At 48.0% G+C, this 24884-nt stretch overlaps 1 protein-coding gene across 2 annotated transcripts in view; it reads right to left on the reverse strand.

Annotated features, from left to right (window-relative positions):
- Positions 1-618: 618 nt before the first annotated feature.
- The window catches only part of CASKIN1 (CASK interacting protein 1), a 439648-nt gene continuing 415382 nt past the window's right edge, over positions 619-24884 (reverse strand). For both annotated transcript variants that reach the window (XM_088470341.1, XM_088470340.1), the window contains 5 exons: positions 19497-19598; positions 19056-19194; positions 12443-14491; positions 6123-6507; positions 619-4193 (listed from right to left, as the gene is read on the reverse strand). In XM_088470341.1, coding sequence (XP_088326467.1) covers positions 4097-4193; positions 6123-6507; positions 12443-14491; positions 19056-19194; positions 19497-19598 — 2772 coding nt within the window. In that variant the 3' untranslated portion in view covers positions 619-4096. The remainder of the gene's footprint in view (positions 4194-6122; positions 6508-12442; positions 14492-19055; positions 19195-19496; positions 19599-24884) is intronic.

Below are 24884 nucleotides of genomic sequence, written 5' to 3' on the forward strand. Positions count from 1 at the left end.
GTGGGGGATATATGTGTGTCGGGGGATGTCTGCTGCAATATAAATTCACACACGTGCCAAAATAAAAAGTCATTAACAAAAACAATTTTTATTTTATCAGACGTAATCGATACAGCGTCACAGATCACAAATAAAATGCAATAATTATTCATCGTAAAAGCACAGCACTGCGGGGAAAGCACCAAGATGCATAGCTGTCACAGAACGGGTATACAGTACAGATTTGTCTTCCATAACTTAATCATAAAAATATATATATATATATTTTATATATATATGTTATATATGTATCAATCGTGTAGACCTTTTAATTTATAATTTATCTTGTTGCCATCATATTAAATACATCTCTTTAAACAGTTTAGTGTATTTTTTTTGTCATTTATTTTTATGTCGTTTATAATTGTAGAATTTTAGAAGGGGGTGGCAAATGTTCTGTCATTCGCTCCAGCAGTGAAAGGGTTATTGTGGTACCATCTGCGCCTGAAAACGATAACACTAACAGAAGTACCAGAGAGGATAAACAGGTTTCCAATGTTCAGAATTAACATGCCAGTCGGGTCCCACGGACACAAAATCCTCCAAAAAAAGCCCCCCCACCCCCATTCCCACCCTCCTGTCCCCACTCACAATTCCCAGCACACAAGACACATAAAGCACAGACCGAATGCTGTAGGAAGTGTTACGCACACTGGTGGCGGCGGCCAGTCGTGTCTGGTGCCTCTAAAGCTTTGGCCATGTCACCTATGCACAGTCGAGGCAGCCATTTTGATTTCAATTTTATTAATAAAAAATAAATGTGAGGGGTAAACATGAACTTAATGATGTCTAAAAAAAAATAAAAAGACTTTTTAATAGAATATGGCATAAAAGTGTACAGTTGTTCCATCTGAAATATATATATATAAACAACAAAATAAGAAATCATTTTCAGTTCCACCACCTTTATGAAATGAGCATTTGTGCCTCGTGCCTCAGTGATGTCACTACCTCCTTCTGAATTTGTTGGCTGTATTTGGTTCTACCACAAAATGGCTGCCTCCACTGTGCGTTTGTCATGAATGCACTTCAAATGGAAAGACTGGGAGCCTTGACTCACAAGGTTGTTCCTGTTAAGAGATAGTTTGGGAGCGGAGTTGACTGAATAGCTTGTTCTGTCTGATGCATGAAGGTCTGAAGTAACAAAAAATGGCATTTGTGGCTGCACAGGCTCCTTAATAAAATCTGAATAAGTAAAGTAGGGATAGAATTTGTTTTGGCCACTTTGTATAAAACATTTGGTATTTGGCAATAACCTAAAACATACATATATAATATACATGCATAAAGGCTACTATGTATGCAGCAGTCTTCTTAAAGAAGAGTAGCCCCCAATTCAAGGGGTCTATGTACTAAGCCTTGGATGGAGATACAGTGAACAGAGCTAAAAGTCCCAACCAATCAGCTTCCGGTCATTTTTCAAACACAGCCTGTATAAGGACAGTTAGTAGCTGATTGGTTGGTACTTTATCTCCATCCAAGGCTTAGTAAATAGACCCCCAAGTCCATTATGTTAAACCAACTGGCAGATCATTACCTGCCAGGCAGCGTTCCCTAGAGCTGGCGCTGCCTCTCTCTGTGCTGGTAATGGCTGACCTGTATCCGACAACCAGTGGAGTTGTCATAGCCACGCCCTCATGATATTCCCATTGAATAAAACAGAAAGTCAGTGACAGGTTGGAAAGGAGAATCACTGGACCAATAAAGGCAGTGGTGCAGTTTATCTTGGCATAATGAACTCAAACCATAATTAAGTCTTAAATATTGTTTGTAGTTTTTCTTTCATGAAACTTTGAAAACAACAGCTATTAGCTAGGTCTAATTTACACTCATTATTTATCCCACTTTGGTACTTTGGGAGAGATGTATCAATCTGCTATATAAAGAGTCGATAAGTGGAGAAAATTCCTGTAGCAACATTTATCAATTATGTTCTATAAAATGATAATTGGTTGCTATGGGCAACTTCTCCACTCTTCAGGAGGCTTTGATACATTCTCCCCCATTATCCTCTATATCTAAAGTTACAGAAACTTTGTAACGATTATTTAGAGACCGATACATTATTCAGATCACTGCCAGGAAAGTTTATTGCAATGGGGAATGCTATATTCTGGCTCTATCAGTTATACACACAAGTAGTCATCATTTGCTGTTTCAATGGAAATTCTGTGAAAGACAGTATGAGGCTTTAGACCTAGACATTGTTTGATTACTTCAATGTTGGCGGTTATACTTCCTTTGGGGATAAACCGTGGTCTCATATGTGACCTGATTACTGAAGGTCCAGCTTGGGCAATGTAAAAAAAACCTCCAGTTATAATGGAATAGAAATTTGGATTATGAGGAGAGCGGTTCTAGTTTGTGACTTTAATGATCATCAAACCAACCGTGTACAAGTCAAAATTGCTATTTGTGCCATTTTTGAAGTGAGTAGTTTGTGCCACTTTTCAAAACACTCGCTTCCCCCCAACTCAGGAATGAACAGGTGGAGAAGCACTTTCCTGATAACCCTACTGGGATCACTATGGGGTGATTGAAGTAATTACATCATTTGTTCTTAGACACAGAGCTCCCTAATTTATATGTGAACCATTCTGTCAGCTTCAGTCCTTCACTCAGTACCATCAGCTGCACCTCGACCCTCCCCAGCAATAATGTAATACGGAGGCAAGGCACGACCTATACAATAAAAATAATAATTAAAAATGAAACAAATGAAAAAAAATATAAAAACATTAAAGAGCGCCTTAAATACTATGAGTTTTGTGCTATTTCTCTTATTCCATATATATTCTGCCCAAAGTCTTTCCTTATTTAGAAGTTTGGGATGGCATCCATGTTGATCCATATATTTTGAAGGTTTTCGGACCTCCGCGCAAAGACCATATATCTTAAAAAATATATTTTAGATTTTGATTTCTCCCCCCGCCAACCTGGAGGTTTGTTATCCTGAATTCTAAATTCTGTGCTTTCGAACTGTTCTCAATACCTCAGGATGTTGGCAGAGATGTAGATGAGAGCTTTACAGTTTGGTTTATGTTACCGTTCGTCAAAGTCCGAGTCGGGTTGTCAGGAACCACAGTAGCTGAAACGGGTAAAAATATACCAATTGCTCCATAGATGCTCCTCCTGAGTGTATCCGAGATACCATGATTCTTATTTCTCATTATAGCTATTTATAGTGTTATACAGCTGCGGGGGTATTATGTTCCGGGAGAATGAGATTGGTGTACTCAGTAACGGAGATGGTTGGGTAGCGAATGGTTTGCGAGCGAGAGGCTCCGCCAACTGACTGCTGGGATATTGCAATGTTCTGAGTGTTTCGCACTCAATCTATTGTTGCCAGGGAATGTCACACCTGGTGGAGATACTGTTTGGTTGAAGAGACTCGGTGCACTAACATCAAGGTTGGCTGCATCCGGAATCTGGGATTATTCATCTGAATCTTATTTTGGGAACGAAACATCTCCAATATGACGGCCATCTATTTTCATTAACGAGATACTGATGGGTAAGAGTTTATATCCATGTCGAACATAAATGGTAACGGCAATCTTAACAAGACATAAACAAGAAATACAAAATGGGAAGAATTCAGCATAAGTTATGGGTCTGACGTCAAGTTGTTGGTAGGACGCGTGCTGTACCACTGCTGGACATGATCTGTTCTCCCATAGTGCTGGACATCAGCACTGTACTGTCTAACAACACACCATGGTCATCTCAATCCAGGCTGTGACTGGGCCCTGCACTGCAATGCATTCTGGAACTTGTCGTGATGCCGGGACTGCCAAAGCCAGTAGCCGATGCCACCTCCCAGCTGTGCTAGGCCTCCTCCCAAGCTGCCATTAAATGACTGAGCACAAACCTGAGGTATTTGGCATTGCTTCTTTGTGCTAAGGTTAGACATGGGTGTTCTCCGAGACCAGGAGACAGATATCGGAAGGGTCCTTGGAGGAGGCAGATGGTCTGTACATGACCCAGCAAGGGGAGCATAGGCAGGAAGAAGTCAGTATGACCTTGACTTGAGGAGACCACAACGTACACTGCATCCTCATTCCAGCATGGCGTCTAGCTGGTCTGCAAGGTCATCGAACATGCTGCCTATGTCATCCAGAATACTGACTGTACTTTTTTCCTCCAGAGACGAGCTGTTCCAGTGTAGAAAAAAACAGAAACAGAAGAGAAAGGTCAAATATAAATCAAGAGAGACAGACAAGGGCACATACTGTCAGGGTAAGGTATATTATGTCAACATGGTCATAACATCGACAGAGTTGTCAGATGTTAACATGTTCATGATGTCAACATTTAGCATGTCGACAACGCAGAATTGTTGGCAATGGCTTTTTCAGGTAAGTCTAACCCTAACCCTCATGTCGACATTTCCACTAGGCCGACATTTTCCAGGTGTCGACAATCTGGTGTATGCATTATGATTATCAACATAGAGACTATGGGCCTGATTCAGAGCCACTCATAAGCGGCAGCTCGTTCGCTCCGAGCGATGTTTGCCCAACTGCGCATGAGTACGGATCGTTATACGCATGCATGAACCAGTCAGTGCGGCCGAAATTCATGTGCTCGCAAAATAGCGAATGCCTGATAATTTGAGTGGCAGAATGAGGCGGATGTGGGTGGTAACAGGGGAAGGTGCTTGAAAACGGGGAGTGGAGATCAGAACGCAGGCGTGCTTAAAGGTCAAAACGGGCGTTTTATGGGTGTGCATAATTAAAACAGCAGCGTCATTGACCACGTCACTGGATTATTTAATAGACTGAACTGCTCGCAAAATTGTGGTAGCAAAAACCAACCACAAGAATAGCGAGCAGTTCATACCCTGGTCGATGTACTCGATTAATCTAATAAATAGCGGACATGACGTAGGATGCGAGCGGCCAGGGGGCGTAGGTTCTCAAAAAACGTCCGTAAGTTTTGTTCGCTTGTTCAGACCTTGAGGCGTGAACAGACCACAAACAGCGAACGGTTGATTTGAATAGCCACCCCTATTTTCTGGACGAGCGAGCGCTAATTGCGTCCGGCTCTGAATCAGGCCCTATGAACGTAGTGACTGCATACCTACTGTCAGACTTACACTGCCCATTCACATTACATTGGGAGCCCCTGATCGTCCACAAGCCCAAGTGGGCCCCAATCACATGGTTGAGACAAGACAAAAATTGGAACGTGACTTTAATAATAAGTATTATTTTCCCATTAGATCTTAGGGCCTAATTCAGAGATGTGCGCTAACCCAATTATTAGCGTACATCTGACTGTGCCATTTTGCGTCGGCGCATGTTCAGTGCGGGTCCTGCGTGATCGCACGCAGAGCGGCAGTAGACTGTCAGTGATTAACAGTCTGCTGCCATTTCTGGGCGGGGGGGTGGCGACGGCCTCTGTTTTCCCCAAACTGAGGCGTATCGCCGCCATTTGGGGGGAGGGAAGAGGCCAGGATCTCCGTCGGCTGCCGGAGATTTCCTGGCCACTTTTGAGCAACTGCTGGGTTTTGCCGGCAAAAATCACGCAGATGTTCCGATGCTGCATCCATGGACGCAGCTCAGAACAGTAATGCATGCAGGAGTTGTGTTGCTGCGATAGCAATAGCATCGCACCTTGAATCCACCCCTTAAAGCATTTTACATATTTGCAGAAGGTGAGACAGTGGTCTTGGGCACCATTTTAATCTGGACCTACATAGTATTTGTGCATATATTTCCTGTATGTCCCATGATGAGTCTGCATCATGCCAAAATAACGCACATGATGCAAACTGTCCGTATCTGCGATTTACACACAACTGGACCCCAGTCCTACGCTACCGGATGGCCCTCAAGCTGTAGGCCCATGGGTGCTCACTTGCACACCCACTCACAGTTCTTTAATATCCCCTATAGATAACGTATTTCTTGAAATTGCATTAGAACTAGCTCCCGCTCTGCAGAGGGCTTTGTCCATACTCGGCACCGAACTCGTATACACTAGCTATGTCTCTCTTATAACGGCAGATCCCTGACAGCTCTCTCTGTGGGACGCCAATGGCTTTGCTCAGCAGACATTTACGGCCTGTCACCACTCACTCTTTCTGTGTATCCTCCTGCTTTATCTTCTCCTCCACCGCTTGCAGAGCTGCAGCCAGTGACGCACTGGTCTCCTCCAACTTCTGCTGCGCGGCCTCACTGCTCCCTCCTTCCATGGAAGAGCTGGTGATGGACAGTCTGGGGGGTTTGACGGGAACCTGTAGAGGATGACCCGAAGTCAGGGGCTTAGCAGGGCTGGAGCACAGAGATGGGGGGGTGCTGGAAGGTTTGATGTTGTTCGGTTGTTTGATGGGAGAAGGGGCCGGAGTCGAGCTTGCACTAGAGGACTGGATGATCGCATGAGGTTTGGTGGGTTTGGGAGCGGTAGGGGGAGGAGTAGGTTTGGGGGAGACAGGAGGAGGTGTCCCCATTACCTTCTTTACTTCTGTAAGACAAATAAGAGATGAAAGTTATAACAAAACACATATCTACAGCCAGTCCATTAGTTTTCTATAATATATTCTGTCTTGTCTAGTAAAACAAAAAAAACAAAAAAAAAAAGAGCACAAACTCAGCCAGAAGTGTGAAAGAACCCATCATTCCTGCAATGTGAGGGGTGTGGTTTAAAAGATCGGCAATATAAAGGTCGACATGCAATAGGTCGACATTCACCAAAGGTCGTCAGGGACCAAAGTTCAACACACAAATGGTCAGGACATGTTTTTCGTGTTTTTTTGTCATTTAACCCTAACCCTCCCCCCCAGTTCCTAAACTTAACCCTCCCCCTGGTGACTAACCCAACCCTCCAGTGCCTAACCCTAACCCTCCCCTTGGTGCCTAACCCTCCCCCTGGTGCCTAACCCTAACCCTCAGTTCCTAACCATCCCCTTAGTGCCTAACCCTAACCCTCCCCCTGGTGCCTAACCCTAACCCTCAGTTCCTAACTCTCCTCCCCAGTTCCTAACCCTAAGCCTCCCCTCCAGTGCATAACCCTAACTCTCCCCCTGGTGCCTAACCCTAATCCTTTCCTCCAGTGCCTAACCCTAACCCTCCCCCTGGTGCCTAACCCTAACCCTCAGTTCCTAACCCTCCCCCCCAGTGCCTAACCCTAACCCTCCCCTTAGTGCCTAACCCTAACCCTCCCCCTGGTGCCTAACCCTAACCCTCAGTTCCTAACCCTCCTCCCCAGTGCCTAACCCTAATCCTCCCCTCCAGTGCCTAACCCTAACTCTCCCCCTGGTGCCTAACCCTAATCCAGTGCCTAACCCTAACTCTCCCCCTGGTGCCTAACCCTAACCCTCCCCCTGGAGCCTAACTCTAACCCTCAGTTCCTAACCCTCCCCTTAGTGCCTAACCCTAACCCTCCCCCTGGTGCCTAACCCTAACCCTCAGTTCCTAACCCTCCTCCCCAGTTCCAAACCCTAAGCCTCCCCTCCAGTGCATAACCCTAACTCTCCCCCTGGTGCCTAACCCTAATCCTTTCCTCCAGTGCCTAACCCTAACCCTCCCCCTGGTGCCTAACCCTAACCCACAGTTCCTAACCCTCCCCCCCAGTGCCTAACCCTACCCCTCCCCTTAGTGCCTAACCCTCCCCCTGGTGCCTAACCCTAACCCTCAGTTCCTAACCCTCCTCCCCAGTGCCTAACCCTAATCCTCCCCTCCAGTGCCTAACCCTAACTCTCCCCCTGGTGCCTAACCCTAATCCTCCCCTCCAGTGCCTAACCCTAACTCTCCCCCTGGTGCCTAACCCTAACTCTCCCCCTGGTGCCTAACCCTAACTCTCCCCCTGGTGCCTAACCCTCCCCCTCTTGCCTAACCCTAACCTTCCCCCTAGTGCCTAATCCTAACCGTCCCCTCCGGCGTTCTAACCCATACCCTCCTCCAAGTGCCTAACCCTCACCCTAACCTTAAAGAGGTTGAAAAAAAACCCCATAAAAATATGCCAACCATTTTTTGTGTCGACCATTTGAACAGGTCAATCCTTTTAACCCTGTCGACCTTTCATACCTGTCAACCTATTGCATGTCAACCATCTGGTATCGACCTGTTGACTGTGGACCTATTCCATGTCAATCTATCCGGATACCCAATGCGAGTGATGTCCAAGTGTAAGCGTATAGTGATATCACACGTTGTGCGATTTCATTGCCTAACCTAAGCGAGTGGGGTCACGTCCGAGGAGCCTGATTTGCGCAATGGTCTCCACTTTATGGGTCCATGAAACCACACAGACATACTGTCATTGCGCAAGTTTGCCTACGGGCTGCATATGACATGTGTGCGGCCATTTTGGCTTTGAAGATGGGACATCACCACTATATCGAGTTATGCTTATACACTCAATCATTTGACAATGCCTTTATTTCACGTGGCAGCAAATTCATTTATTACTGATCATGTATGCACGCTATTGCCCTTAGTTACAGATAGGTTGGACTACTGTAGGTAGACAATAGATGGGGGTATTTAATAAAATGTTATATCGAAAATGCTACTTTTTTTTAAAATAATACCTACAAAACACTATTCTGTCATATGTATATACTCCTGATGTCCTAACATAGAAATACAGCGTTTTCAGTCGGATGTATCTTGAGACTCGACATATACAATTTGTTTGGCACAGTTTTTACACATACATTCAGGAGGCAAAATACATCCGACTCTAAGGGGTAAATTTACTAAAGTGAGAGTTTTTAGAAGTGATTTTAAGAAGAGATGTTGCCCATAGCAACCAATCAGATTCTACTTAACATTTAACTAGTACCTTCTAGAAGCTAATAGCTAGAATCTGATTGGTTGCTATGGGCAACATCACTTTTAAAACTCACTTCTAAAAACTCTCACTTTAGTAAATTGACCCCTAAGTGAGACCCTATATATCAAAGGGTACTAACGATAATGTAGGAAGGTGCAGAACTGCACCTCTCGCAGCACAAATAGCACTTGTGTCTGTAAGTGCACAAATGTGACCACTTTTGGGCAAGGTGAATGGGTTTTAAATGCAGTGTCTAAGGGATGAAATCCTCACATACGGGGAGCTGGTAATATTAGGGGAGCGCTTTGATGAGTACAGGCTTCAATAGTCTACCCAAAACTACATTTTTACTGACACATTGGGGTCAATTTACTAAAGGTCGATGTTGATCGATTTTCAATCGATCTACATTGATGCTGTTTTTCAGGGACTAAATTGCATATTTACTAGCATTTAAAAATCAATATAAAAAAAACATCTGTTAGTAAATGTGCGATTTAGCCCCTGAAACACAACATCGATTTGGATCGATTAAAAACTGATTAAAATCGGCCGTTTGTAAATTAACCCCATTACATAATTCTAAAATGTTTACAAAGTGTAGTAGCAGCATCTAGGTATAAAATTGCCTAAGGGATAGAAAATAAGAGACTCATGACCCTATTCTGACACTAAGCCCCTGGTGCCCCAATGCCACGTGAAATACAGTAGTGTCGGAGGTTGTCGTATTATTCTAACTGACAAACATTTGACTATTTTTGGGGCCGCCTGCAGCTTTGCTGATAACATTGCCTGTAAGATGATATAACAACTCTCCTGGAAAGCAGAGAAGAGAGCTAGGGGATGGAGGCAATGACATGTACAAGCAAAAAAAGTAATCTGACGGTGGACAATTGGGAAAAAGAAGCATTATTACTTGTGCAGTTATAGATAAAGGTAGGGGCAAGAAAATACATCCTACCGCCCATACAATAAAAATTCAGAGAGCAAATATGTCCAGGAAGCTCTGTTAACATGTTTTTCCATTATACATGTATTTCACTATAGACCCAGTTACTGGCTGCTCCAATAACTAACACAAGGAAATTTTTTGTCACCTGGTGGAAGGAACCAGTGTTCCTACAGATGTGTCCTCATACAGCTAGCCTCAATACGCCATGCAGCGTGACTTGTCTGGTGTGAGCGAGCCGCCAAGTCCCGCAAAACTTTGCTGGTGTCGGGGGTCTGTTTGTATATGAACCACAATGGAACTTGGAATGAAAAAAGCTGTGTCCGCTACATTGTAGCACTTCTTATACAGGGCCTGATTCAGAGGCGCTCGCTGTTTGCGATCACTCACTCTGAATCAGGGTTTTTTTTTTTTTGTTTCGGCCACAGGCCGCTCGCAAAGCTGTGGGTGACCACCCACAGCTAGTGCGAGCGGTCTGGCGATGGTCACGATTATCGCGACCATCGGGCTTGCGTCAAGACCCCGCGGGAGGGTCTCGGCTCCCGCAAGGCCGAGTGGACTTCCTGCTCTAATATCACGAGTGATGTCAGTAGGGCCGCCCACAAACGGCAAGCATTCCTAAGGGAACTCCTACGTTTGGGGCTCGCGCATGCGCACGCCGGAGGTGGCGCATGCGCAGTGGGGGAAATCGACCCGCTTGCGAGCACTGTGCGCTCACGAGCGGGTCTGAATCAGGCCCACAGTTTCAGAGTCTAATGCTGGGTACACACTAGACGATGTGTACCCGGACGTTCTATAGATGTCAGCCGACGGGCCGACATAACATGTCCGCAGTACACATCAGAACCTTCTAATGAAGGAAAGAACGATCCCTCGTTGCAAATCAAACTAATCAGCACAGTCTGCTGGTGCATCCCAGTCATATCATATTGTGACTTAGACGCACTTTCGTCGAAAAAAGACGCCCGGCGGTAGTCACGGGACCTAGCACGCAGAGAAGGGCTTTTTACCGCGACTGCAGCAAAGATGTATAAGGAAGGACTCCTCTAAACAAGCCCTTCTATGTTGCACAGAGCTAGAACTTAAATAAACATTTACTTGCCCACCCTAATAAGCACTTGGGAAGCTATCCATAACTTGCAATGCCACTTTCATCCACTAGAGGTCTCCCAGTGATGTATGCTATAGGTCCGTGTTGGCTAACCTTGACACTCCAGCTGTTATGAAACTACATAACCCAGCATGCACTGCTACAGTTTTGCTATTAGGGCATGCTAAAACTGTGGCAGGGTATGCTGGGATATATAGTTCCACAACAGCTGGAGTGTCAAGGTTAGCCAACACTGCTATAGGTTGTAGTTATATGACCGGCGGCCTTCACAATCCCAACGCCGGCTAAGAAGTTATGACAGGCGTCAAGATACCGACATCTGTCATAATCCCGACGCCGGAATACAGCACGCCGTGGGCCCAATCGAGATAAGTACGGCCCCCCGTTCTGTTAGCTGCAGGGGGGGGTGTTTAGATTTAGGGCAATCCTGGGGGACTTAGGGTTAGGCACACACCGGGGAGGTTTAGAGTTAGGCTAGGAGAAGGAAGGGGTTAGGGTTAGGCTAGGAGAAGGGGGGGTTAGGGTTAGGCACCACCGGGGGGGAGGTTCGGGTTAGGCACCCCTAAAGGCGGGTTAGGGGGGGGAGAGGGGAGGATTAGAGTACTTACCTCAGCTGTCGGGATTTCAGCCTGTCGGTCTCTCCTTGTCGAGATTTGAACCGGCGGCTAAACCCGCCATCGGTAATACAATCCCATTTTTATGCAAATGCCACCGCCCTAAAGAGCCTCTGTGAATTCGTACGCAGCTAGAGAGGCTCCGGCATCTTAGCTGAGACCCTCACTTTACGACAGCAATGGGTTGCTCAGATGTTCAGTGTGCAACCGATGTTTCGTCTTTTGTACGTAAGCGGAAGATGTGAGATGCCAGAGGTGGATGTCTCTGTGCGCAAGACATCAGCTAAGTCATTAGCATATTTTTGCAAGTCTGCTGCGCCCGAAATCGTCAGGTCCTCTTTTCTGTGGCCCTTTGTAGTGGATGGAGCAGTATGGGCATGGTATCCCCTCACCTGCTCCAGCTGTAGATCCACAACAGCTATTAGTCTATTGGTGCATAGACAATGTCAGATATGTCAGATGAACGATTCAACGATTTTACCAACAATTTTAATGATTTCAGACAGTATTAAAATGAATGGAATCGTCCAAATCTGACTGCAAACACATCAGATGTCAGATATCGTTATCTGACAAACGGGAACGCGCATCGTTCATCGTTGCAGGGACACACGTCACATTTTCTTTCAGATATGAATGATTTAATGATTTTTAAAATCGTTATCGTTCAGATCTGATGGAAAATCTGACCGTGTGTATGCACCATAAGTAAGGAAAGACATCTCCCCCTTCCTGGTTCTACTACTCTGATTTATAATGACCGGTAGATGTGTTGCAGGTTATTCACTTAGCTCTTTCTGAATTGTACTGGAATAAGGGAACTGTGCTTACTCCCACCACATAAGGTGATTTATATAAAAGGCTACAGCTGTGGAAGTGTGCTACACAATTAAAGCATAAGACAACGTCACAAGAATAATATGAGTTATTGTACAGGTTTCCTCCTACCTCCTCCAGGACCTGGGACCTTCTTTGTGGGTGTTGATGGCGTGGGACTCCTTCTGGAAGGCTGTATAATGGTGGGCTTTGGTGAAACAGGTGGTTTAATGCTGCGTTCTGGAGTCAGTGCTATGTGTTCTGTGCTGTCCTGCCGCCCTGTTCCTACCACACTCATCTCGGAAACAGGACGGCGCTTCACAGTGCCCATTCCATTCTGGTACACGACCAAAGGCTCCGCCCCTCCTCCGCCACCGTCTTTGTCTCGAGACTTCGGCCTGCGCTTGACTGTGTCTGATTCCGTGAGCAAGAACTTCACATCTACGGAATGCAGGCCCTGTCTGGATTTCACTCTACGCTTCAGTGTCACACTGGACTCAACAGAGGACAAGTCTGAATGTTTGAGAGATTCAGACACTGGAGAGTCCGCCTGATCTGTCCTCGATGACCGTGGACGATGTTTAATAGTCTGTTTGCGCTCTTCTGCAAAGGGTATGACATCAGAAGGACTGCGGGGGGAGTCAGGCAGCCTTGAAACCTCTTGGCGTTCTCTTCGAGCTGCAGATACTAGCCCGGTCACTGGTCCACTGATGGTTCTCCGCCGATTAACTACCTCTCCATCCAACCCAATAGCCTCACGGTGCTTTACTCCAGCCACAGTACCTGGAAGTCGGTGAAGTTCAGGACTAGCGGGGTGGGGTAGGAGGTGAACACAATAACCATCGGATCCTCTAGGTCTCGGCCCTGTTAGGGCCCTTGGCCCCCCACCAATAGATGACAGTTCTAGCATTGCAGCAATACTCTTCACACTGCCAGCACTTCCAGTGTCTACTACACCCCCAAAATCACTGGCCCTCCGTTGTTCCCGATAGCCCTCCCCGCCAGCGTCATCAGCCGACAATCCATCACCAAGGTTGGTCCCAGATATGGCAGAGCTAGAGCGCTTAGGTGGTGGTGGAGGGGGACCCTTTTTCCTGGGGCGCACTGCAAAAGACTGACTGCGATTAACATTTTTGTCTCCCCCAGACTGTGCTCTTACAGAGTGGCTCCTACCCACTCGTCTCTGTCCTGTACCGTAGGGGCCGCCATCGATAACCAACAGCTCCTCTCTCTCGCCGTCAGAAGCAGCATAACGATTCAAGCTATGCGCCCGTTTCTTGGGTCGGCCCTGGCCCCCCCGGTCTCCTTCCTCTGCATCCTCATCCTCATCTTCTCCATCACTACCTGCTGGTGGAAGGCATAGCACGGGAACGGATACTGGCAACACAGGCACCGCCTGTGTCAGGTGAGCAGGCACTCCTTCACCCTCAATCGGTTGTGGAAGAACATAAGCAAATCCTCTGTGTGTGGGAGATTGAGGCAGGGAGCGGGGAGACATGGGTCGGTCAGAAGGTGGAAGAAGCTGAGGAGTTGGCTTCACTTTGGCGGTAGCTTGCGGCGTGCTGACAGCTTGTGGTGACGAGGGCATCCCTTTAGTTGGGGTTTGCGGGGGGGTGTAGCTCTGTCCTCCTGAAGGAGGAAAAGACTGTCGAGGTTTTCCTGGTACAGGTGGGACACTAGCCCTCTTTATCGAGTGTCCTTGCTTGAGAGGCCTGGATTCTCGACCCACTTCCTCTCTCTTGCCTTCCTCTGTTAAGTATTCCTGGCTCTTAGACATAGCGGTGCTAGGTCCCTTGCTTCCATCTCCCAAGAGTTCCTGGGAGCTGCTGATGGTCCTTGCTCGACCACTCAGGCTGCTTTCATGGTGTAGTCTTGCCCCAGTGGGTCCCCTGAAAGGACCTTCTCTGTGATGTGGCACATGATTAATCTGCTTATCGGAAGCCTCTGGGGGGTCACCAGTCATAGCAGCCTGCAACTCATCGCTCAGCTCACTGTCTTGGAAGGTCTTCATTTTAGGGGACTGGCATTCTGCACTGTCAGGTGGAGGAGACTCAAGGGGCATTGAATCCAGGTTCTTCTGAGGTGGCCTCCTTCTCATGCTGCCTGAATCAAACTTACCATACTCTGCCCTCTGGAGCTCAGCTAGCTTCTTCACAGCCAACATTAGCTTTTTTTGGTGACCTTAAATAGAGAAAAAGGAAAAAGCCTGTGAGTGCGAAATGCAATCGGGAAGACTCAAACATTCCAGGAAAGATATATAGGGACAATGATGCTTATATATAAGAAAAGAGTGAACAGTATTGGACATTCTATGCATGCTGCAGTAGAAGCATTGTACAAATGGTCATTATACTGAAACATTGAGTAACAAATATGTTTATGAAGGAAATTTAAGAGACCTGGGGGTATATTTACTATGGTTTGATTTGAGATTCATTTTTATGAATTTCTGAAATCTGCTGAGATCGAATTGAACTCGAACAGCAAAATCCCTTACCAAATCTCAAATTCACTGATAATGGATTTTGCTTTCGATTTTCAACTCAAAGTCGATCTTGTTTCAGTTTAAGAAGGGATTTGCTGTTCGATTTTGCATGTTCATGTCCAAATCGAACAGCAAATCCAACTCCAAAACTGCTTCATGCTTTTACTTTCAGCATGAGCAGTTAATTTTCACACAGATACATGCATACATCAGTGAGATGCCTGCATGTATCTTACTGTAGCAAGCTTGTAAAGAATTACTGTTAAGAAAATAAATTACGTGGGATCCCCTCCTAAATACACCACCAGCCCCGGACTATTCATAGCCAGTCCTGGTTGTGTAAGTACAGTGGAACCTTACGTGATTCCAGAACCAGGACCGGATCTGAGCCCAGTGCTGGTTGTGCTAAGTACAGGGGAACACTACGCAATTTTTTCCCTATACTTACACAACCAGGACTGGCTATGAAAAGTCTGGGACTGGTTGTGTATTTAGGAGGGGACCCCACGTCATTTCTTTTTTAAACATTAACTCTTTCCAAGATTTTTACAGCAAGATACATTCATGCATCTAACTAATGTATGCATGTATCTGTGTGAATTCGAACTGATCATGCCGAATACGAATCCATGAAGTTCTTATATTCATTTGGGGATTTGCAGTTTGAGCTTGAGTTCGTTTTTCATTAGATTTACAAATCGAATGTTAGTAAATGAAGGGATTCTATTGGCCCTCATTCAGAGCCGTTCGCTATTTGCGTTCGTTCAAAAACAAGGGGTGGCTATTCAAATGATCCGTTCGCAAATTGCAGTCTGTTCACACCTCTAAGTCTGAACGAGCGAGCAAAACATACGCTCTTTTATTTCTTAAAAACGCCCCCTGGCCGCTCGCACCATACGTCATGTCCGCTATTTATTAATCGAGTACATCGAACAGGATATGAACTGCTCGCTATTCTTGTGGTTGGTTTTTTCAACCGCTATTTTGCGAGCAGTTCTGAGTTAAGAAAAACCAAGTGACGTGGTCATTGACGCTGCTATATTAATTATGCATACCCATAAAACGCCCGTTTTGACCTTTAAGCACGCCTGCGATCGGATCTCCACTCCCCGTTTTCAAGCACCTTCCCCTGTTACCACCCACATACGCCTCATTCTGTCACTCAAAATAGCAGGCACTTGCTATATTGCGTACAAATGATTTTCGGCCGCACTGACTGGTTCGCGCATGCGTACTAAAAACCGTACGCATGCGCAGATGTGCGAACATCGCTCGGAACGAGCGTACTGCCGCTAGCGAGCGGCTCTGAATGAGGGCCTCTATTGTCCTCTATTGGGAAAACATCGATGTTTTTCAGAAATTCAATTTCATTTCAAATTCCTTTTTCTGTTCGATTTGACATTCGATTTTGCCTTTAGTAAATCCTTTCATAAAAAAATCTAACCAAAATCAAATGCAAAATCGAACAGAAAACAAAATCGAAGTTTAGTAAATTTACCCCCTGGTGCAGAGCAACAAGTGCCTCCCAACATGCAAACAAACATGTGAAATCGGGACAAAATAACCTCCATCTGGATCCACCTGAAAATGCCCACTTTGGGAAGAAGAAGTACCTATTTTCGTGTACGCCCTACCCAATTTGAGAATGTTACGCAGAAATTTGGACAGTTGGGAGATTTGCTCAGAGCAGCCAATAAGATCCTAACTCATTTTCAAAGTGCTTTTGATTACAGCATCTTTTGTTAAGGCTCATACACATTAGACGATGTGCTGTATGAACAATATTTTAGAAAGATTTCCCTTGAACTTTCTGTAGTGCAGGACAAACCATATTGGGTGGACACACTGATAGATATCTTTAAAGATTTCTTCAGTGAAGTCATCCTGCCACATCTCTGAACAGGCAATTTTTGACGATATCGTCAGATTGGCCTGCATGTACAGACGACAAAAGACATCGTTAACGCCCCGCGGGAGCACGCATCAATGGTCGTTCACTGCATACACACTGAACGATATGAACGATATATAGTTGAACAATATCCTTATCGTTCATAAAAATCGTCTAGTGTGTATGCGGCTTTACAATTCTTCATCTCCTGTTTCCTCCATACTGTATGTGCCATGTTTTGAAGTGGGCAAATACAGAACAGCCTGTTATTGGAATGTTCACAGCGACGCAGATTATTTAAGCACAAGTGTGTTGATGAAGAGGGAAACACTGATTGTTAGTAAGGACAGAGCTGCATGTGACAGGGGCAGTGACATGATGCGTGGAGGGGAATTGAGACAGCAGGAAGTCACAGACTGAGGAGTTATATAGTGGAAGGAGCAGGGTCCCCAGCAGCACAGAGTATATCAGGAGATGAGTGATGTGTCAGTGAGGGACAGGGCTGCATGTGAGAGGGGCAGTGACATGATATGAGGAGGGGAATGGAGGCAGCAGGAAGTCACAGACTGAGGCGTTATATAGTGGAAGGAGCAGGGTCCCCAGCAGCACAGAGTATATCAGGAGATGAGTGATGTGTCAGTGAGGACAGGGCTGCATGTGACAGGGGCAGTGACTTGAGGGGAAAGAAGGCAGCAGGAAGTCACAGACTGAGAGTTATATAATGGTAGGAGCAGGGTCCCCAGCAGCACAGAGTATATCAGGAGATGAGTGATGTATCAGTGAGGACAGGACTGCATGTGACAGGGGCAGTGATGTGATGTGAGGAATGGAGGTAGCAGAAAGTCACAGACAGAGTTATATAGTGGAAGGAGCAGGGCTCCCAGCAGCACAGAGTATATCAGGAGATGAGTGATGTGTCAGTGAGGATAGGGCTGCATATGACAGGAGATGTGATGTGAGGAGGGAAATGGAGGCAGCAGAAAGTCACAGACAGAGTTATATAGTGGAAGGAGCAGGGCCCCCAGCAGCACAGAGTATATCAGGAGATGAGTGATGTGTCAGTGAGGACAAGGCTGCATGTGACAGGAAATGAGATGTGAGGAGGGAAATGGAGGCAGCAGAAAGTCACAGACAAAGTTAGACAGTGGAGGGAGCAGGGTCTCCAAAATAACACAGGCAAGGGAGTAAATAACACTCATAGGGCCACATCTCAAAATATAAAAGAAAAACACCATACAACAGTATCTACAGTATTGGCATACACAAAAAAAGGATTTACCACTCTGGAGGCCTTCACTCTGCTGAGTTCAAGATCAAAAGAGTGATAGTATCCAGGTAAATTAGTTAATGCACTTAAATTATGTTAATACAGCCAACTTGTATTTGTACAGTTTTAGAGTTATGACCTCTGGGTGGTTGCTATGGGATACAGGCCCTGATTCAGAGCCGGACGCTATTAGCGCTCGCTCGTCCAGAAAAAGGGGCTGGCTATTCAAATGAACCGTTCGCTCTTTGCGGTCTGTTGCCGCCTCTATGTCTGAACGAGCGAACAAAACATGCGGTCGTTTTTTTTTAAAATACGCCCCCTGGCCGCTCGCATCATACGTCATGTCCGCTATTTAATAGATTAATCGAGTACATCGAACAGCGTATGAACCGCTCGCTATTCTTGTGGCTGGTTTTTCCTACCACTATATTGCGAGCAGTTCTGACTATAAAACAACCAAGTGACGTGGTCAGTGACGCTGCTGTATTAATTATGCACACCCATAAAACGCCCGTTTTGACCTTTAAGCACGCCTGCGTTCTCAATTCCACTCCCCGTTTTCAAGCACCTTCCCCTGTTACCACCCACATACGCCTCCTCCTGTCACTCAAAATAGCAGGCATTAGCTATATAGCGAACAAACGATTTTCGGCCGCACTGACTGGTTCGCGCATACGTATTACAAACCGTACGCATGCGCAGATGTGCGAACATCGCTCGGAACGAGCGAACGGCCGCTTACGAGCGGCTCTGAATGAGACCCACTGTACCTTTTCCTGTGAACTAGCTTTCAGAAATGTCCTCATACAGATGAAGCAAGGTTCTTTTTTTTAATTTGCAAATCAGAAGAACTCTCCTATTTGACCACTGGGGGGCACTGTTTAATTGGATTTTGAGTTGATGTTTCATTTAAGCTTAAAAGAGCATTTAGTGTGGCATTAATACGTGTAAATATAATGGAAAAATAGGTTGTGTGTGCAAAATGACTAATACACGTGTGTACTACTGAACATCTCTACGAAAATTAAATGTACAGTACAATATCTACACTGGAGTCATGTAACAAGTTGCAAGTGCCAGTCTGGACTGATGTTGTCTTTACCCAGTTTGGTGATTCCGATCTCCTGTAGATCTTCCCATGTAATATCTGTGATGAAATCAATATTCTCATAACCGTTCTCCACCAACACTTTGAAATATTGGCCGAGCCCGATCAACGACAGCCAGAGGGACAGGTTTGCCTGCAGGGGAAGGAAGTATAGAAGATGGAAATGACTGTCAATTCAAGATTTCTCAGTGGATTAGGACTTTATTGGGCCCTTGGCGATATAACTGTCCAACTTCTCCCCATTTGTAAAGTAAAAACAAAAAAAAAGCTACCGTAAGTGCCACCATGACCTACAGAATGGGGTGTTTTACTATACTTAATGCACTTGGTCCTGGGGCTTAGATGTGTCCTTGTGTATCTATCAGCAGGTGTAGATGTTGTGTTGGGCTGCACTCGCCTGGATAGGACCTGCTTATTTCCTCCGATAATACTCACTGGTTTGTACTCCGGAAGCCACTCTCCAATGTTTATGCTATTGATTTCAGAGAAGATCTTTTTCCTGTGCCCGGGCTTAGTGACCCCGATGGCTGTGAGATCCTGAATGGGAACAACAGTATATTAGGAACATCTAACACTGAAGTAGACACTGGAAAAATAGACAGATGCATATTAAACTGAATCTGCTCTATTGCTGCTGATGTGATATTACTGCCCACAATGATCTTTGCATTTTGAAACGCGTCGGGTATCAGGAATGTAGAGGTTCCTTGATGTACAAGATCACCATTTATATTTTATACATAAGCAATGAGTAAATAAAACTAAAACACAAAGACACAGCACCCCCTGATGTAATGTCATGGAGCATGACCTGCAATGCGTTGGTCGGCAGGTCTGTATAGATGTCACTTTGGTTTCTTGTTGTATGCGATCAGCATTTTCTTTTTATACATAAACAATGGGAATGTATTCGAATAAGTAAAACACAAAGGCACAGCACATTTGATGTAAGGTCAGGTAGTGTGACCTGAAGGGTGTGGTATGATATATTGACATTTATCAGGTCGACCTGAGAATGTCAACACGGTCATAATATTGACAGTTACCATGTTGACAGGCATCATGTATATATGTGGACATATTAGAATATCGACGTATGCTCCCTGGTGGCCCAGTGATGTTTACCTGTTACTGGAGGCTGTATCGCGGCTTCCGGGTTCCAGCGGTTATGTAACCGCCACTTACGGGTCAGACCTCCGATTATCCAGCTTTCCACTAAGTATTCTGTAACCCTAATCTCTACCCCTAACCCTCCTTCAAGTGCCTAACCCTAACCTTCCCCATTCCCTCACAGCCTAACCCTAACCTCCCCCTAGTGCCTCACCCTAACCTCCCCCCTTCCCTCACAGCCTAACCCTAACTTCCCCCTAGTGCCTCACCCTAACCTCCCCCCTTCCCTCACAGCCTAACCCTAACCTGCCCCCTTCCCTCACAGCCTAACCCTAACCACCCCCCTTCCCTCACAGCCTAACCCTAACCTCCCCCTAGTGCCTCACCCTAACCTCCCCTCTTCCCTCACAGCCTAACCGTAACCTCCCCCTAGTGCCTCACCCTAACCTCCCCCCTTCCCTCACAGCCTAACCCTAACCTGCCCCGAGAGCCTCACCCTAACCCTAACCTCCCCCCTTCCCTCACAGCCTAACCCTAACCTCCCCCCTTCCCTCACAGCCTAACCCTAACCTCCCCCTAGTACCTCACCCTAACCTCCCCTCTTCCTTCACAGCCTAACCCTAACCTCCCCCTAGTGCCTCACCCTAACCACCCCCCTTCCCTCACAGCCTAACCCTAACCTCCACCTAGTGCCTCACCCTAACCTCCCCTCTTCCCTCACAGCCTAACCGTAACCTCCCCCTAGTGCCTCAGCCTAACCTCCCCTCTTCCCTCACAGCCTAACCCTAACCTCCCCCTAGTGCCTCACCCTAACCTCCCCCCTTCCCTCACAGCCTAACCCTAACCTCCCCCCTTCCCTCACAGCCTAACCCTAACCTCCCCCTAGTACCTCACCCTAACCTCCCCTCTTCCTTCACAGCCTAACCCTAACCTCCCCCTAGTGCCTCACACTAACCACCCCCCTTCCCTCACAGCCTAACCCTAACCTCCACCTAGTGCCTCACCCTAACCTCCCCTCTTCCCTCACAGCCTAACGGTAACCTCCCCTTAGTGCCTCACCCTAACCTCCCCTCTTCCCTCACAGCCTAACCCTAACCTCCCCCTAGTGCCTCACCCTAACCTCCCCCCTTCCCTCACAGCCTAACCCTAACCTCCTAGTACCTCACCCTAACCTCCCCTCTTCCTTCACAGCCTAACCCTAACCTCCCCCTAGTGCCTCACCCTAACCACCCACTTCCCTCACAGCCTAACCCTAACCTCCACCTAGTGCCTCACCCTAACCTCCCCTCTTCCCTCACAGCCTAACCCTAACCTCCTCCTAGTACCTCACCCTAACCTCCCCTCTTCCTTCACAGCCTAACCCTAACCTCCCCCTAGTGCCTCACCCTAACCACCCCCTTCCCTCACAGCCTAACCCTAACCTCCACCTAGTGCCTCACCCTAACTTCCCCTCTTCCCTCACAGCCTAACCGTAACCTCCGCCTAGTGCCTCACCCTAACCTCCCCTCTTCCCTCACAGCCTAACCCTAACCTCACCCTAACCTCCCCCCTTCCCTCACAGCCTAACCCTAACCTCCCCCTAGTGCCTCACCCTAACCTCCCCCCTTCCCTCACAGCCTAACCCTAACCTCCCCCTAGTGCCTCACCCTAACCTCCCCCCTTCCCTCACAGCCTAACCCTAACCTCCACCTAGTGCTTCACCCTAACCTCCCCCATTCCCTCATAGCCAAACCCTAACCTCCCCCTAGTGCCTCACCCTAATCTCCCTCCTTCCCTCACAGCCTAACCCTAACCTCCCCCTAGTGCCTCACCCTAACCTCCCCTATTCCCTCATAGCCTAACCCTAACCTCCCCCTAGTGCCTCACCCTAACCTCCCCCCTTCCCTCACAGCCTAACCCTAACCTCCACCTCGTGCCTCACCCTAACCTCCCCCCTTCCATCATAGCCTAACCCTAACCTCCACCTAGTGCCTCACCCTAACCTCCCCCATTCCCTCATAGCCTAACCCTAACCTCCCCCTAGTGCCTCACCCTAACCTCCCTCCTTCCCTCACAGCCTAACCCTAACCTCTCCCTAGTGCCTCACCCTAACCTCCCCCATTCCCTCATAGCCTAACCATAACCTCCCCCTAGTGCCTCACCCTAACCTCCCCCCTTCGCTCACAGCCTAACCCTAACCTCCCCCTCGTGCCTCACCCTAACCTCCCCCCTTCCCTCATAGCCTAACCCTAACCTCCCCCTAGTGCCTCACCCTAACCTCCCTCCTTCCCTCACAGCCTAACCCTAACCTCTCCCTAGTGCCTCACCCTAACCTCCCCCATTCCCTCATAGCCTAACCATAACCTCCCCCTAGTGCCTCCCCCTAACCTCCCCCCTTCGCTCACAGCCTAACCCTAACCTCCCCCTCGTGCCTCACCCTAACCTCCCCCCTTCCCTCATAGCCTAACCCTAACCTCCCCCTAGTGCCTCACCCTAACCTCCCCCCTTCCCTCATAGCCTAACCCTAACCTCCCCCTAGTGCCTCCCCCTAACCTCCCCCCATTCCCTCATAGCCTAACCCTAACCTCCCCCTAGTGCCTCACCCTAACCTCCCCCTTCCCTCATAGCCTAACCGTAACCTCCCCCTAGTGCCTCACCCTAACCTTCCCCCTTCCCTCATAGCCTAACCCTAACCTGCCCTGAGTGCCTCACCCTAACCTCCCCCCTTCCCTCACAGCCTAACCGTAACCTCACCCTAGTGCCTCACCCTAACCTCCCCTCTTCCCACATAGCCTAACCGTAACCTCACCCTTGTGCCTCACCCTAACCTTCCCCCTTCCCTCATAGCCTAACCCTAACCTCCCCCTAGTGCCTAACCCTATCCTCCCCCCTTCCCTCATAGCCTAACCCTAACCTGCCCCGAGTGCCTCACCCTAACCTCCCCCCTTCCCTCACAGCCTAACCGTAACCTCACCCTAGTGCCTCACCCTAACCTCCCCTCTTCCCTCATAGCCTAACCGTAACCTCACCCTTGTGCCTCACACTAACCTTCCCCCTTCCCTCATAGCCTAACCCTAACCTCCCCCGAGTGCCTCACCCTAACCTCCCCCCTTCCCTCACAGCCTAACCGTAACCTCACCAATGTGCCTCACCCTAACCTTCCCGCTTCCCTCATAGCCTAACCTCCACCTAGTGCCTAACCCTATCCTCCACCCTTCCCTCACAGTCTTACCCTAACCTCCCCCTAGTGCCTCACCCTAACCTCCCCCCTTCCCTCATAGCCTAACCGTAACCTCCCCCTAGTGCCTCACCCTAACCTCCCCTCTTCCCTCACAGCCTAACCCTAACCTCCCCCTAGTGCCTCACCCTAACCTCCCCCCTTCCCTCACAGCCTAACCCTAACCTCCTCCTAGTACCTCACCCTAACCTCCCCTCTTCCATCACAGCCTAACCCTAACCTCCCCCTAGTGCCTCACACTAACCACCCCCTTCCCTCACAGCCTAACCCTAACCTCCACCTAGTGCCTCACCCTAACCTCCCCTTTTCCCTCACAGCCTAACCCTAACCTCCTCCTAGTACCTCACCCTAACCTCCCCTCTTCCTTCACAGCCTAACCCTAACCTCCCCCTAGTGCCTCACCCTAACCACCCCCTTCCCTCACAGCCTAACCCTAACCTCCACCTAGTGCCTCACCCTAACCTCCCCTCTTCCCTCACAGCCTAACCGTAACCTCCGCCTAGTGCCTCACCCTAACCTCCCCTCTTCCCTCACAGCCTAACCCTAACCTCCCCCCTTCCCTCACAGCCTAACCCTAACCTCCCCCTAGTGCCTCACCCTAACCTCCCCCCTTCCCTCACAGCCTAACCCTAACCTCCCCCTAGTGCCTCACCCTAACCTCCCCCCTTCCCTCACAGCCTAACCCTAACCTCCCCCTAGTGCCTCACCCTAACCACCCCCTTCCCTCACAGCCTAACCCTAACCTCCACCTAGTGCCTCACCCTAACCTCCCCCCTTCCCTCACAGCCTAACCCTAACCTCCACCTAGTGCTTCACCCTAACCTCCCCCATTCCCTCATAGCCAAACCCTAACCTCCCCCTAGTGCCTCACCCTAATCTCCCTCCTTCCCTCACAGCCTAACCCTAACCTCCCCCTAGTGCCTCACCCTAACCTCCCCTATTCCCTCATAGCCTAACCCTAACCTCCCCCTAGTGCCTCACCCTAACCTCCCCCCTTCCCTCACAGCCTAACCCTAACCTCCCCCTCGTGCCTCACCCTAACCTCCCCCCTTCCCTCATAGCCTAACCCTAACCTCCACCTAGTGCCTCACCCTAACCTCCCCCATTCCCTCATAGCCTAACCCTAACCTCCCCCTAGTGCCTCACCCTAACCTCCCTCCTTCCCTCACAGCCTAACCTCTCCCTAGTGCCTCACCCTAACCTCCCCCATTCCCACATAGCCTAACCATAACCTCCCCCTAGTGCCTCACCCTAACCTCCCCCCTTCGCTCACAGCCTAACCCTAACCTCCCCCTCGTGCCTCACCCTAACCTCCCCCCTTCCCTCATAGCCTAACCCTAACCTCCCCCTAGTGCCTCACCCTAACCTCCCCCCTTCCCTCATAGCCTAACCCTAACCTCCCCCTAGTGCCTCACCCTAACCTCCCCCCATTCCCTCATAGCATATCCCTAACCTCCCCCTAGTGCCTCACCCTAACCTCCCCCTTCCCTCATAGC

Source organism: Taudactylus pleione, unplaced genomic scaffold, assembly GCF_031769625.1.
Source record: "Taudactylus pleione unplaced genomic scaffold, aTauple2 ptg000098l, whole genome shotgun sequence".
In the NCBI taxonomy this organism is placed as follows: domain Eukaryota; kingdom Metazoa; phylum Chordata; class Amphibia; order Anura; family Myobatrachidae; genus Taudactylus; species Taudactylus pleione.